Source organism: Microtus ochrogaster, chromosome 10, assembly GCF_000317375.1.
Source record: "Microtus ochrogaster isolate Prairie Vole_2 chromosome 10, MicOch1.0, whole genome shotgun sequence".
In the NCBI taxonomy this organism is placed as follows: domain Eukaryota; kingdom Metazoa; phylum Chordata; class Mammalia; order Rodentia; family Cricetidae; genus Microtus; species Microtus ochrogaster.
This window is the reverse complement of record NC_022016.1, coordinates 66,309,820-66,326,569: the sequence shown is the minus strand read 5'-3', so window position 1 is coordinate 66,326,569 and position 16,750 is coordinate 66,309,820. Positions and strand designations below refer to the sequence as shown.

General features: G+C 42.5%; 1 protein-coding gene across 3 annotated transcripts in view; it reads right to left on the bottom strand.

Moving 5' to 3' along the window:
• The window catches only part of Patj (PATJ, crumbs cell polarity complex component), a 317,960-nt gene that overhangs the window by 91,505 nt on the left and 209,705 nt on the right, over positions 1 to 16,750 (bottom strand). For all 3 annotated transcript variants that reach the window (XM_013348556.2, XM_026782090.1, XM_026782089.1), the window contains one exon: positions 4,852 to 4,924. In XM_013348556.2, the coding sequence (XP_013204010.1) occupies positions 4,852 to 4,924 (73 nt within the window). The remainder of the gene's footprint in view (positions 1 to 4,851; positions 4,925 to 16,750) is intronic.

The following is a 16,750-nucleotide window of genomic DNA, read 5'->3' as shown; positions in this document are numbered from 1 at the left end:
GGAGACCCACAACTGGACAGTGTGCAGAGACTGAGGGACTTGGGAACACTCAGCTCTGAGTGGGGCGTCATCATCAAACCCTTCCCCTCAGGGCTCAGGGAGGTATGAAGAAAAGGAAGTAGAAGGCTGTAAGAGCCGGAGGGCAGGGATGACAGCAAGGACACAGTGTCTCCAGACAACAGGACTGACGCACACGTGAACTCAGAGACTGTGACAAACACGCACAGGCCTGCACAAAGAGGCTGCTGGCCCTGAGAGGGGAGAGGAGACACAAGCCCAGAAGCTATCTCCTACTGACAACCACTTGCAAAGGAAAAATTAATTTTCTCCAGCAAAGTCTCACTGGATATATAAACCACACTTAAAGGCAGGCCCCATGTACATAGATGGCAACACAAAATGAATTCAATGCTATTTTTGTAGACTTTTTTTTGCCTCATATTAATTTGTTTGGGCATTTTTTATCTCATTGATCTTTTGCTTGTAGGGTTCCCAATCTTTTGTTTATGTGGTTCGTTTTGTTTGTTTGTGTGTATATCTGTGTGCATGTTTCCTGTGCTTTTTTGCTATTTTTATAATCCTTTTTTAAATTTGCTGTTTGTTTTCTAAATAGAGAAAGGCATAGAGCTGGATGACTAAGAGGGTCTGGAAGGAGAAACCATTATCAGATTATATTGTATGTATTTTCAGTAGTTAAAAATGTGTGAGTGTGTATGCACGAGCATGTACCAGGAGAGCAAGCACTCACCCTGGGCTCACCGGCCAGCTAGACTGGCTGGCCAGCACTGGGGGACAGATATTCTACCTGCAGAGCTTTCAGGCCTGTGCTAAAGCCCAAACTCAGGTCCTCACCCTTATGCAGCAGACATTTCACTCACTCACTCCAATCTCCTAATTTAATACTTTTGAGACTGAGTCTCACTACTTAGCCTAGGCTGGTCTTGGTCTTAAATCCTGTCTCTATCTCCTGAGTGTCAGGACTGCAGGATATACTGTCACCTTGCTGCTTTATTTTTATATTACTTTGTTTTCTCAGTTATACGATTTACGCACAGTTTCTTACTAACTGCATAGAAAGAAGCTTGAGCACAGGAACACTGCTTTGAGGGCAGGGCATCGTTCAAGCTAAGAAGGTTCTGGTGGTTTAGAAAGACGTTTCCACCAGATGAACATTAGTGCTGTTATTCCCATTTTCTCATGCACAGTATCAATATGACAAGTACACATGGATAAAAATAACTGTTTTCCTTTGATTTGAGATGTCACTAAGCTAAAAACCTAACAGGTATGCCTCCCAGAATAATTAAAGTTTGTTTCTCTCTCAGTATTTAAAGGTAGGGTCTCACTATGTAGCACTGTCTGGCCTGCTGCCTCCCACTCACAGAGATCTGCCTGCCTCTGGCTCCTGAGTGCTGGGATTAAAGGCATGCGCCATCACATCTGGCTTGTTTCTTATTTTTAAAATAAGAGCCATGTTTGTTGGTTTAGACTACCTTATGACTGTGTTCCTAAATCCAGTGCACTTTTCAGAACACCACATAGGGCTTTTAATTCCCAATGCAGCAGAAGTTCACAGATATTTTTGGGAAAAAAAAATCCTGTTTGCTAGATAGACAACCTGAATTTCCCTTTCCTAACCACTACCATGACCACATTTTTAGATGAGCAGGAATTCCAGAATGGCAGTGCACAACTAGGGCTAACATGGCAGTCATGGCTGTTCCTCTGCAACCATCTCCTCAGCTCTTCCTGACTGGACACTCCCTCCCATGTGGTATTTGAAAAGTACAACCTCTGAGCAAAAGCAAGACAGAAGTTCCTCCTGTAGAAGATGTTTACAAGATCCAGGACTCCTTATGGAGGGATGCCACGAATATCCAACATCCACATTCTACGTGAACCCTCACCATCTCTTATGAGACCCCTGCGGTGACTTTTTAACTGGTTTTCCTCCTCAATTAAGACATCCTCTTTATTTATTTGTTGTGTGTATGCCCTCATGTGGCAGTAAGAAAACTTATGGTAACTGTTTTGGTTTCCATGTGGCTGCAGGGATTGAACTCGGGTTGTCTGTTATACATCTCACACATTTACCATTGCCTTTAGCAAGTGTCTTTACACATAGTCTCAGGACGCCTCTAACACTTGTCACTCGGCTAATCCTGAATTACAGCTCTGGCTGGATGTCTTCTTGTTCAAGATGTTTCTAACAGCTCCAAGTGCCTACAGCATGTCACAGCCTTCTGGAGTTTAGGATTCAAGTCTCCCATGTAACCTCAGTTTATTTTCCAACATATTCTATTATTTGATTTCACACCCCGCTCTTCCTCTCCCAACTGCTACACTTTCTTTATCTTCTGCTGTGTCTTAGTTTGTACTATTTTCATGTTCTACAAAACCATTTTTAAGCACACAGAGTCTCGTCATGTAACCCAGACTGGCTGGGCTCATGGTTCTCTTCCCTCACCTCGGCCTCCATTGTTGGCAATATGTGCTGCCACACCTGGCAGCATAATAAGAAATGAGGTACACACTTACACTCACTGCACCAAGATCCCCACGACCAAGCATTTGTCAGTGGATGGCTGGATACGGAAACGAATCTTATAACAAACTGTGCTAATTTACAAACCAGTACCAACCAGTGATAGGTAAACATGGAGAACTTTGTTAAGTGAAACAAGCCAGGTGTTCAAAGTAAAATATCACCAGAGCCATCGGGGAGAGAGCTAAGAGCCCTGAAGGATATACTTCAAGCAACAACACTGTACAGAAATTCCAGAGCCTCACTCTTTTAAAGGAAACTCATATTTTTACGATGGCATGCTACAACTGACGCAGCTGCTGTGACGAGGAGCTTGAAAGTTACAAGTGGCGTCATCTATGCCTCATAAATATTAGCAGTCCGCTTTATTTAAAAAGCAAAATCAGGCCAGTGTGCTCACCTTTAATCCCAGCACTCAGGAGGCTGAGGCAGGCAGATCTCTGAGTTTGAGACCAGCCTCCAGATTGTTCTGTATAGATGAGTTCTAGGCTAGCTAAGACTACAGAGTGAGACCATGCCTCAAAAGAAAAAAAAGGGCAAAATCAGTCTTCTAAATGCTCATAAGACAATGATGCTCCTTTGAATGACACCAAGCTACTCTTTTTATGGCTAATTACTAATTCAGCAAGATTAAGACATAAAAAAAATCTTTTATACAAGTGACTAAATTCTTTTTCAATAATGACTAACCATTTTGTGATTAGCACATTTATGTTTAAAGTGAATTGAGACAGCTAGTTTATACTATAAAGACTAAGTTAAAGTTCAAATAAATAAAACAGTTCATCTGTGCTGAATGTTGCTTTGAGGTATCAGCTGTACTGAGGTACTCTATGATAAATGCACGGGGCTCGGTGGTCATGGCCAAGTCTGCACAGACTGAACTGACTGGCACGTCTGGGCATGGGCCCATGGGTATATGATACAGCCCCTGTGTCTCTTCTCAAGGCTGAAAATAACAACACTGCCTCTCAGTCTGTCGTGAAAGGAATACCGGAAGTAGCCAGACAGGGCCTGACACAGTTAGCAGCATCCTTGATCACCTGTCAAGTGCCGTCCCGAGCAGGAAGCTGGAGACATCAGCTGGCCAGGGACATACTAAAGAAGCCATGTGGTTGATATTCACAGCCATTCCAGACGGCAGGAGACAAATGAAACCACTGTGCTTTTATACAGCTTGGAATAACAACCTGTGGTCTCAGTCATCTTCTGGGGGGAAGGGTGGTGTCTTAGAACATAGTCTGTACATTAATTACTTAATATTAGTAACAAAACAGAAGCTATTGTCATTATTCTTCCAAAAACTAAATGTGGGTCAAAGGGTTATTGTACTCCTCAAGGCTTATGCTCATGCACAGTTGCAGGACCTGAATTGGTAGCTTGGCTATGGGACTGTCCCTCTAACACCATGTCTACTATCTATTCCATGTCTTTCCTCTCCATTGTCCTGCCAATCTCTTGGTGCTAGGCACGGAACTCAGGGAGTGCCAGGCATGGATTCTACTACTCCATCTCTAGACCCTTTGAGGTCTTAAAGTTAAAAAAAACAAACAAAGCAAAACCTTAATGTTTGCAAGGCTGATGAAATCATGATTGAAACAATGTTTATTGCTACAAATGTGTACGACAATAGCCAGTCAAAACAGATAAAAATCAAAAGTGGAATTGCATCTGATTCAATGCTGGTTGCCCTCGACTGGATTCAGAGTGGGGGCTAGTAAAGCACACCTCAGGGTGTGTGTGTGTGTGTGTGTGTGTGTGTGTGTGTGTGTGTGTGTGTGTGTGTAAGGATGTCTAAAGACAATGGACCTGTGGAGGAGAAACTGAGGGGGAAGTCAGTAGCTGTCCATGAGACTAGTGTGCAGAAGGAAGAGGAAGACACCAGCCCACAGGCACAAGTGCCTTTCTTCCTGACAAGTGTCTCTCACTGCTGTGGTGCCCTGAGGACAGCAGAGTCCAGCAGCTTCTGTCAAGGCCTGGGACTACACGGTAGCCCCCCTTATTCTGAGGTTTCCAGCTTTGTGGATTGATTAGCTGCAGGATTCTCTGTTTTCAATATATAAATAGCCACTGCTAGACCATCCGATAGATCTGAGGAACTTTGTAACTCTGAAGAGGTAAAATCAGTGAGTTGATTCTAATACATTTAACACTGCTTTATACCTTATATTTTGTTTACCTCAAATTCTTTTTATCTTAGACATGGAAATTTGCTAGTTATCAGATATTATGTAACTAAAATTAAAAAAGTAAGGTTCTATGGAAATGACAAAACATACTGAGTACGTTTTCCCAAACAACCTTACCTCAACAGGTGATGGGGAGCTTGATGGTACCAGGAAGGGAGTGACAGCCATCTGATGGACTGCGTCTTCGTTTCTGTGAAATCACCAAGGAGAAGAATCAGTACTTGAAAAGGTTAAGTTTCTTCTCAAATTACAAATACTTCCTTAGTTCTCAGTTAATGTGTGCATAACACCACAGAATTAAACATGTGTATGGAGAGATCGACACGCAAAGCTCTTACACAAAGACAGGTGTTGCGCTTGAGAGATACCCGGATACAATTACTAATGAAGAAGAACGGGAATGCCAGGAGTCAGTAAATCAGGGCATCTGATGCTGAAGGAGATAATTTTGGAAAATGTCAGATTTTCAAACGCTGGGCACCGCCTCTAGGTCCCACTCATGTTCACAGTGCTGTGTTCTTTGGACTGGAGGGATTCCCAGCCCCCTCACTTGTCTTCAAACTTTGTTCTGCAAATGAAGAATGTCAAGCTATCTATAGAGGCCCTGCATGGCAGACTGTGAGGAGCAGTGATGGATGGGGAGAGAGGAGCTCTGGGAAGATGATGCCTTGTGGTTATGTGAATGCTGCCTGCCACCTCAAATGAGCAGAGCAGGGAGGAGCTAGCATCTAATCAGATGGGGACAGGAGCACAGCCATGGCTAAAATGCCAGTTCTGATCGCGTGGCTCATTTCTGTGCTTCCAGCAGACAGTAGGCAGTGCCTTGTGGGGGATAATGACTGTCATCCATTATTCACCCATCATGTGGGATCAATGTAATTAAGCTAGGATTTACTTATGTGAAGCTTTATCTTTCACAAATAAAAGCATGAAAACTCACAAATATTATCAAATATTATGTGACTAAAAATAACATAATATGTTAAGTAATGTGCTTAACATGTGAAAGCTGGTCATGTAGTTCAGTGCTAGAACATTTGTAACCACATGCGAGGGCCTGAGTTCGATCTTAGCAGTAATAAGGGAAAAATAAACAAACATAAGGCCCCATATGTCTCTCCACATAGAAAGGTGATTTACCTGACTTGGCAGCTGGGTAACAAGTCCACTGGTCCATGTCATTCCTACTTCAGACTTCAGTCATAGTCATGTCCCTACGTCCTTGAAAGGCCTGTTTTTAGCCAATTTATAAAACCTATCCATACTTCTCAGTATCATTCAATAACCTCAACAAGATGACGGGCTCCTCTCACAAGGGCCACGTTTGCCTTTATTCCACTGACATATCTGGCTGGGGTCTCCTCCTGAGCTCACCATCTGCACATTGTCTAACTCCCCACTCCAAGGGTCTCTACCGCATGTCTGACAAGCATCGCGAGAAAAACAGAGCTCAGTCTTCCTCTCAGTCTCCAGAACTCTCTGTAGCTGATTCTCACCTGAGTGCTCACAAAGACTTGCATTCCTGTTTAACCAGGAACTAAGAGCCTTTGAAAATTTGGTCTGCCAGTACACGTTGATCATATCGGCCCCCACAATTCTCTCATCCCTTCCTTACCACTGAACCTGCTCTTCCTCCCTGTAAGCCCCTTTCCTACTTTCACACCTACCTGTGTGTGTCCAGCTGCATTTAATTAGGATCACTTGCATGAACACAGGTGGTGCGCTGAATCTTTCTAGAAAAAACTCATCTCTCAGTGCCACTTCCATGCCATGAACAAGTCCTGTGACTCTATATTCAAAATACATCTTTAATCTCTTCACTGCCCCCCAGCCTACCCTATGTGCTGGCCACCACCATTTTTCACCCCGACCGAAGAAAGATTTTTTTTTGATTTCCTGTCTTATGTTTCTTAGCATCTTCACTGAAGTTCATTCTTCACCCAGCAAAGTTATGGTGGTTTTAATCGATAAGCCTGACTATACTAATCACCACCCTTGCCTCCCCTCTTTGTTATCATCTTCTGTTCTGACCATGAACTTTTTTTTCTTTTTTTAATTTAAATATTTATTTATTTATTTATTATGTATACAATATTCTGTCTGTGTGTATGCCTGCAGGCCAGAAGAGGGCACCAGACCTCATTCCAGATGGTTGTGAGCCCTCATGTGGTTGCTGGGAATTGAACTCAGGACCTTTGGAAGAGCAGGCAATGCTCTTAACCATTGAGCCATCTCTCCAGCCCCCCTGACCATGAACTTTAATCTTTCTTACATGGTGTTATACTTCTCTTCTGGCTTTAAATCATCCTATAGCTTCTTTTACATTGAAGAGGCAGTCTACTGTGTTACTCCTGGGAGCAACCTACCTCTAGCTGTGGGGATTTGAGGAATCACTTCTCAAAGTCTTTGTTTCTAGACTGTTAATGGAAGCAGACTGAACTATCCGAATCCTAAGCTGGAGAATATTCTTTGGGAAATGAGGCTGAGTATAAGGAGATAAAGGGGTTGAGGAGATGGCTAAGTTGGTAAAGTGCTTGCCACACAAGCCTGAGGACCTGAGTTTGGGTCCCCAGTATCTAAGTAAAAGCTTGTGCCTGTAATCTGCTGGGAAGGTGGGGACAGGTGATACCTGGAGCGCCATGGCTAGCCAGCCTAGAAGAATTAGCAAGTTCCAGGTTCAATGAGAGACCCTATCTCAAAGAAATAAAGTGGAGACTGAGAGACGAAACTCTCAACACTGACCTCTTGCCTCCGACTGCATGCACAGACACCGGTATACATATATGTATACATAAACATGTACACACATTTTTAAAAAGTAAAGTATAAATATCATTTCTCAGTTTGTCCCTTTTTTTGGATTGCCCAGTACTTGAACTAAATCAAAACAAGTGTGAGAAAATCTAGAACTATAAAGTGCTATAGAACATGGAGAATTTGGTTTTTTTTCTGATAGCAGTACTGATGCCGTGAACATACCACAATTATGTATGTATGTAGAAGACTACAATTACAGGAGTACAATCCAGTATTCAGTAGTTGCTCACACACAAAAAAAAGCAGTCAGCTAACATGGAGTAAGTAATGGATTTTCCCAATGGTAACTGCCCTTCCCATTCAGTTTTCCCCACTGAATGGACCTGTGAGCAAAAAGCAATTGGGACACACCTGCTCCAGATGTGGCGTTCACAGGGCAGGGAGCACTAGGAAGTAACTAAGTAGACGACTTTCCCTTTCTCTCTCAAAGACTACAAGCATTGAAAACATGGCTGCACATATATTTTGAGGTCATGATTAATTGTCTCAGGACAGCTTAAATCAGGTAAGCTATCTCCTTAAAATTTAATAATTTCCTACAAATTTGTATGACTTCAATGTCATTAAAGTCCACTAATTTTTTTAACCTCACATAGTAGAAAACCTACAAGTATTCTTAATGGACAGAATAAGTTACAATTCATAGTCTTTTATAACCCACTCAGTAGTGAGTTCACACAGCCCCCATCAAGTTGTAGAGAGTGGCATCATAGTGGCTTCAAAGAGGGAAGACACAGGAGAAGAAAAATGGAAGAAAAGGATTGGCACTGCAAGCAAGCAGTGGACCAGGTGACATCTGTGGAGACTTCAAGCCCTCAACAGTCTGAAGATTCTCCTAAAGAACCAAATCTGTTTGCTTTATAATCAAATTTTTATTTTTTTAAATGGTTTTTCAGACAAATTCTCTCTCTTTTTTTTAAATATTTATTTATTATGTATACAGTGTTCTGTCTGTTTATATGCCTGAAGGTCAGAAGAGGGCACCAAACCTCATTACAGATGGTTGTGAGCCCCCATGTGGTTGCTGGGAATTGAACTCAGGACCTTTGGAAGAGCAGGCAATCCTCTTAACCACTGAGCCATCTCTCCAGCCCCCATAATCAAACTTTTAAACAATGGTGAAAGTGTCTGAGGCACCCATATGAGATACCACGTGGAGTTGCAGGTGTTTGTATTTTATAATTATCCTAAGCGCCAATAGAGAGAGAAGACAATGAAGTTCCATCACAGATGAGAGTTATTCCAGGGTACATTTCCCTGTGTGTACTGCAGTGACCCCAACCCCTGGGGACTGTGTTCGAACACATCTATTGGATGCCTAAGACCAAAGTAATGGACCCTACTGATACTCTGTTTTCATATGCACAGTGTTCTAGTTTCCTGTGTGCTGCTATGATAAAAACACTCTGACCAAAAGAAATTATGGGAGGAAGGATTTATTTGGCTTACAATTAACAACACAGCCCATCATTTAGGGAGTCAGGGCAGGAACTCGAGCAGAAATTTGAAGCAGAAATCATGGAGAAATACTGTTTGCTGGCTCATGGTTAGCTAACTTTCTTAGGAAGCTCAGGACCACAAGAGATGGTGCTGCCCACAGTGGACTATCAATTAAGAACTAAGACAATTGAGATTCTCTTCTTAGATGACTCTAGTTGTGTCAAAATGATAGTTAAAGGGAACTAGGACACAAGGATCTCTAGGATGGTTTCAGACAGAGAAATTAACACAACATAGAACAATAACAAGATAGTTATGTGAATAGGCTATCATTTTAAAGAGCTAAGGCAAATGTTAATATTTGTAGACACTGATTAACAGCTGGGTAACTGAGACCAGGGCTAATGGGCAGGAAATGTCCCATCTCTGTACCTGCTGTGCCCTATGACAGCTGCTTGAGCTGTTCTTTCTCCTACTACAAACATAGGGACAGCATCTTATTTCTTTGAAATCCCAGCTGACAGCAGACCACTTAGCAAGAGAGTATGCACACTACAATGCCTACAGCATGAGTGACCTTAGAAAGGACGAAATGGAGGGCAGTGTGATTAAGCTAAGTCCTGTGCTTTCTAACTTGCTTCCATCAGTCAATCACAACACACTGCTTGCAGTCACTTCTCCACATGAAGGACATTCCATGGTGTATGTCCAGCTCACAGGCAGCACCTGGAAGGCACATCATATCCACACTAGATAACACAAACAGCCTGCCTCATTGAGTGTATGGAGCAACCAGATCCCAGAGCCTCAAATTTTAGAGCAGATACACAGAGCTCAGTAGTGTGTCAAGACACTACCAAAGACAATCCTCCAGTTATTACAGGGCTCACCAATGCCTCTGTGTGGACATCTCTAAGATGCCCTGCTGCATTAGGACCACCAGTTTATAAAGTCCTGGGACAGAATCCAGGGCTTTGTGCATGCTAGGCAAGGACTTTACTAACAGAGCTACACCCCAAGCCCGTTTTCCTTTTAATTTAAGCTGGTTAGAGTTTAATTGGTTGAAGCTCAATGATAACGCTCATTTTATTTTGAATATGTACATATATTTGACACATGTTTACAATATGAATATAAAAATGAATAAAACATGATTGCCGACTTGATATCAGCAATTAGCGAGGAACACTGCAAACAAACAGAAAATTACAATTGTCGAATTATTACCCTGGGGTTGTCAGTTTAGCTTTTCTCAATAGGATATTAAGAACACTACTAATTCAGTCTCCTATTTGTAGAATATATTTATAGCAAAATATATTTTGGATCCTGATTTAAATTCCCTTCTGTTAAAAAAATAATACATTCATGGGGCTGGGAAGACAGCTCAGAGGGTTAGAGTACTTGCTGCTCTACAAGCATAAAGGCCTGAGTTCAAATCCCCAGCAGTCACACAAAAAGCTGGGTATGGCTGCGCATGCCTGTAACCCTAACATTGAGGAACATTGAGGAGCAGAGTTTACTGGCCAGCCAGCCAGCATAGCTCAAAGCAAGCTTCTGGTTTATTGAAAACCCTGTCTTAAGGCAACAGGGTAGAGAATATCACTCTGTGTGGGGGAGTGGGGAGTAAGGTGACATGACGCATGTGTGGTGTATATACGTGTACTGTATGCTCACATGCAGAGCTAGAGCAGCACAAGCAAATACAAGCACCACACTCTCATCATGCCCACAGAGATACATCGGCGCTGGTGAAAACCACGCAGTATGGATTCAGCAGAATTCTAAGAAGACCTCTGAGATTTCCTCCCCTTGGACACACAGCCAACAGTGAAGACGGATCAGTTTATGTCATGTGACACAGCTGACTTCAGGATAAAGGGAGACTACCTGACTGTTCCTGAACTAATCATGAGAACCCTTCAAATAGAGAACCATCACGTCTCAGAAATGCAGTGCCCTGACCTCTTAATCTGATCATTCCGTGAATTCTAGCCTGAAGAAAATTCTTCCTGGAACACCTTGAGCTCATGGTTGAGGATACAGGGGGCTGTCTGATGAGGGACTGGAACACCTTGATCTCAGAATTGAGGGGGCTGTCTGATGAGGAGGAGGGACTGGGCACACCCCAAACTGAGCCACTAAGGAAACAACTTTAATAAGAAGGACCTCACAAGAGAATTTCCCTCACAGGCCACACACTCAAGATTCTCTAACCCCTGATTTCTGCCTTGTTATCAGAAAGCCTACCTCCTCTGCTAGATCTCAGAACCTGGCCAGCAGGAGGGGTGCTGTGAGCCACCGAATCTGTAGTGATGCAAAATATACAAAAAGAAAACTGTGATATCTATCTATCTATCTATCTATCTATCTATCTATCTATCTATCTATCTATCTATCTATCTATCATTTTAAAGACAAGTTCTCATTACATAGCTTATGAGGGCTCAGAACTCACTATGTGATCAGTCTGGCCTTAAACTCTAAATTTTTCTGCCTTAGCCTCTTGGGTGTTGGAATAACAGGCATTGCTACCAACTTGGAAAACACGGTCAGCAGAAATAGCATCTGAGTGTTTACTATACCCTTTAATCCAGAATGCCTTCATGTTGTAGTTACAATTTTCTTCATCTTCTCTTTATTTTACATGCAGCTAAAGCAACCCACTGAGTTACTAAATCACAAGAGGGGTGATTAAAAACCATGTTCTAGTTAGAACTTCTTCTCGTAACTATTGTACTAAGAGTCCCACCAGAGCCCCAGAGACACAGATGCCATCTTCTCTCATAGACTACCTTGGGGAAACTGCTATAGGTCCACAGTTTTCTCTTAAATCCATTCCATAAACATCCTAAGGGAAAGACACACACAGTTCCAAGCTTGTTCGCTCTACCAACTGCAGTCTCCCTGAGCATCGTATTTACATTGCCCATTTATATGGGTACAATGGCTAAAACATGCTTTAAAGTGTTATTATTTTAAATAGTATAGGCAGAACAAGCAGTAAGCAACACAGCAGAGCATGAACCCCTCGTGTACCTTGATCACAGTTACATGGCTGCTCCCATGTTCCTTTGGTGTCCACTTCTCTTCCCCTGGCAAGCCAGGCCAGTAACTAATTGTTCTTTTTCTACTTTGATGATTATGGAAGGACACACTGACAGGGAATGTCTAGGCACTGACACTACAAAGGATGATCAGGGTGAATGGAGAGGCCTGAAGTTTTGCTGAAGTTTGATGGGGATATAACATGAAAAAAAAATAAATCTTTTTTCATTAAAAATTAACTTGCAACTCCAGCTGCAGGGAAACTAAAATCTTCTGGCTTCTGCAGACTCAGGCATGCATGTGGTATATAGACATATATGCAGTTAAAATACCCATACACACGAAATAAGATAAAAATTATTAATATTACTAGCACGTATGTGTGTGAATACTTTTTCCTAATCATTTACTCTGAGGTAGTATCTGTCTTTGAGGTTGAGGTGTGTGTCTTATATACAGCAGAAGGGTAGGCTCTCTCTTTCCCATAGGATTGGGACTCCTTCCACTGCCCCAACTGCCAGGTGTAGCATGAATTCTAACTGTTCTTAATAAAAACCCAGAGTCAGATATTAGGGGGTGAAAGCTGAGAGTTCAGAGAAGCAATGCAGCCAACCACCAGAGAGACATTTTACCTCTACAGAATCCTCAGAACAAAAGGGTGATCCTGTCCTCAGACTGTCTCTTTAGACTTCTTCCTTTGACTGCATCCTCAGACTGACTGCTTCAGACTGCAATGAGCCCCTGTCTCCTCCTGCCTTATATTCCTCTCTCTGCCCAGCCATATCACTCCTGTCTCCACCTCCCTAGTGCTGGGATCAGCTTTGTGATCTTACAGACTGGACCAATTTCACGTAGCCCTAGGTGGACTTGAACTAACAGAAATCCGTCTGTCTCTGTCTGCCGAGTCCTGGGATTAAAGGTGTGTGCTACCACTGCCTGGCCTCTAGTGGCTTAGCTCTGCACTCTCATCTTTAGGCAAATTGTATTTGTTAAAACACAAACAAAATATTACTACAAACAGGATCACAGTTTCAAGTGCATACCTTATCTTTGAAGACAATTTTTCTCTAACTCCTTAGCTTTACCTCTGTCTCTACCCTATGTCTACCCCAGCAGATTTCTAAGACTACAAAGCTCCAAACACGCCACCCTCAGGTGGTCCTTTGGAACTAGTGAGCCCTAGACTTGCTGAACGCTGATGTAAATCAAATACTTCTGATGGGCTTTCCTACCAGCTCAAGCATCTGCTTTGGACCAATATTCCAGATCACTCCAAAGTGTCCTCCACTTTGCTTTGCAGATAGCCCAGCAGAACCTGGGCAATGAACCAGACGTCCCCTGTCCCCTACTGGCCTTTAACTGGCATTCCAGCTTTCCTGGGCTCTGACGACGGTGTTCTAATTTCATTTAAGAAGCAATTACAGAAGAGAATATGCCACCCCTTATCTCAACAAAAGGAAGTAATGTTAGGTACAAAGGAAACTAGTTCCTCTCTACCAGATGGAGTCAATTCCCTTCTCTCTGGCAGAAGGGACAAATGGTTACCTTTGGTGCCTATTGGCACACCAGGACCCATTCTGACTCCATGCTCCTTTATTATTACAATTACCTGTTTAAAAGTTAGAGGCTGAAATGCCACCTGGTCACCACTACAGAGAACAAATATGCGACAGAGAGGTGGGAACGCTAGAAAAATGGAGCAGTGTGTGCGCTCTTGAGAGGCAGAACTGGAGACTTGAAGGCAGTGGCAGGCGAGAGAGGGCTAAGATCAACATGCTATCATTGTTCAGTAGGGTCAGCAGGATGGTGTATAACAGCCTGGAGCTTAGGCAGATGTAGACTCAGCCCCAAACCTGCCACATGGCTGTGGGATGCCCCTGGCTCTGGGCAACAACGGAGGCCCAAGATAAGGAAAGGTTCACTTTCTGGACTGGATCTCCTTGAAGGAATACCATGGCCTGTGATGCCACCAGAGGCCATGTTAGTGTTGGTGGTCCATGCTGCTGCTCCAGACCATGATGAAACCTGAGATCCATGTGGATGCACGCAGTCTGTGCCACTGTCTGATGCCTTGGTGATGTCCTTGGGCTTTGCTGCCTCAGGACACTAAGATGATGTGAGCGATGTCTGTAACTACCTGAGGCCATGTTGAGGCTATGTAGTAGCCTATGCAGCTGCTGAAGGCCATGGTCCTGATACAGCCAAGGACTGTGTTGATGTCTACAGCCCATATTACCACCAAAACTTCAAGCTGATGCCTGTGGTCTGGGCTGCTGCTTGAACCCATGCTAATATCCCTGTGTGAAGGAGAGTTGACCCTGCCCCTTGTTGACCCATAGCACCGTGCTAGTGACACAGGTGGTGGCATGGAGGCAGGAGAGCTGGCTTAGGCCAGAATACAACTCTCTTCAGCTGATGGCTTCAGTGCAGATGCAGGTAGAAAAGGACACATCCTCCCTTACAAGGCTGACCACTAGCAATCTGACCATGCTACAGTGAACATATGGACAATACAAAAGGTACTTTTTTTGGGGAAGGGGTAAGGAGGGATGAGGAGGAGGCCATGGGGGAGGGGAGGTGGACATGGGAAGACTCGGAGGTGAGTAAGATCAGGGTACACGATGTGAGATTCCCAAATAGTCAATAAAAAATAATTTAAAAAAATCAGAGGGTTATAAAACTTGCAGAAAGGGTTTCTCAAGATAGGTACTATGATCTGATTGAATGGCTTACTTCATAGTCATCACATTTTAACTGATTGAAGCAGGTTATTTTTCTGTTTCACTGATTCATCCTAATGCTTAGATGTTGCACCTCTTTGTATTCCCTGACCTCAGGCAATCTAAAAAAAAAAAAAAAACAAACAAAACAAAAAACAAAAACAACAAAACACTATAGATATTGGAGGCCCTAAAATTAAACTCCCCAGATTATGTCATTCTCCTAAAACCAGTGGGAATGTAGTGGGTTACTAAACTATAGTTATGCTATCTAAACTATCTTGGGAAAACTGGTCCCTGGTTACTTAGACCAGTCACACATCTCTATAGAATGTGTCCATGACCTAAGGGTTATGAAAACTATTTATTGATCATCCAGAAATGGGATCCTCTAGGGAAGCCCTTTTGTCTTGGTCTATGTCTTTCCCCAAATGCATCTGCCAACTAAAATTCTATCCTGTTGCTTTCTGGACATTACTGTAGGCCCCTGTATCATAAACTGTGTATCTACATATATAAAAAGGAGACTCAACACGTTAAGTTATTAACGTTTAGCCCTATCAATGATTGATTCATAGGAGCGAGAGCCAGCCCTTTGAACAACCTGAGGCTGTTAGTTAAAACCAGGAATCCCAGGAATGCAAGACTAGCTATGTTCCCTCACACCTGTGGAAGTGCACTTCCACAACAATAAATTGTGGCTTTTACCTTTAAAAGTGCCCCTCCCATTTCAGTTAGGCCTTAGTCCCAAATCCAACCAGAGAACCCAGAATTGTTGCAGCTTAAATAAAAATTTGGCTGATTACAACTGGTCGGAGTTGGTGGCATTTTGGTACTTTTTAACTTTGAAACATAAGCACAACATTTTGTGATATTGAGTGACAGTCACTTAAACTTCCAGGTCTTAGGTCCTCATTACCATTAATATATTTAGTGCTATCTGAGGCACCGAGCTTAATGATTTCATTCTAAAGGCTTTGTTCTTCTTTCTTTTCATTCCATGAACCTCTCTTAATCCACTTGTATCATTTGCATGAACTGACAAGAGAGTCCATACTGGTTTCCTTAATCTGTATCTGAATTAATCCAAACCACTCCTTCTCACCAGGACCAGAGTAAGTCAAAGACTTACCACCATCTGTGCTGTTCTGCTTACTATACAGGCACCTATTCACATTCTTAACTTTTAACTGCATGGCTTTACAAAAGATGTACACAGTAGGTATTTATATTCTTAGGAGGATCAGTGAGCCCATGACAATAATTTCTGAATGAAGAAAAACAAAAACAGACATCTCATGGGTGAGGGTGGGTATGTTTGTAAAATGCTACCATTTCTCTTTGGTCAGTCTGATATGTCTCTAAAGAGTATGTTCATTTCTTTTAATAAAAGTGTGCTCTCTGTTATAATTTATAGAAAATTTTGAGCTTACTTCTAAGTTGCCAAAACAACTTTGAAAGAGAATAGTATTGAAGATTTTTCATACATCAAAACTTACCACAAAGATACAACAATCACCAAGAGAATGGGATGAAAAGCCCAGAAATAAACCCTTTTGTATGTTATTGAAAGACTCTCAGGACAGCAAAAGTACTCAATGTGGAAAATGATGGTCTCTTCAACAGAGCTGCAGAACCCAGACAGTCACATGCACAAAACGACACTGGATCCTTCCTTTGTAGCCTAGGTCAAAATTAACTCAAAATGGATCAAAGACCTAAATATAGGAGCTAAAATTGTAGGAAAAAAAAAACACTTTTGGAAGAAAACAGAGGGGGGAAGTTTTCCAACACTGAATGGCTAAGGCAAAGCAGACAAACAGGATTATATCAACACCATTGTTTTCATCTAATGCAATCTAAAGAGTGATACACCAGTGGGTAGGTTTCAAACAAATACAGCCATAAATCCTGCAAGCTGACACCCGCCTGTACTGTCAAGCCGACACCCGCCCGTACTGTCAAGCTGACACCAGCCTGTACTGTCAAGC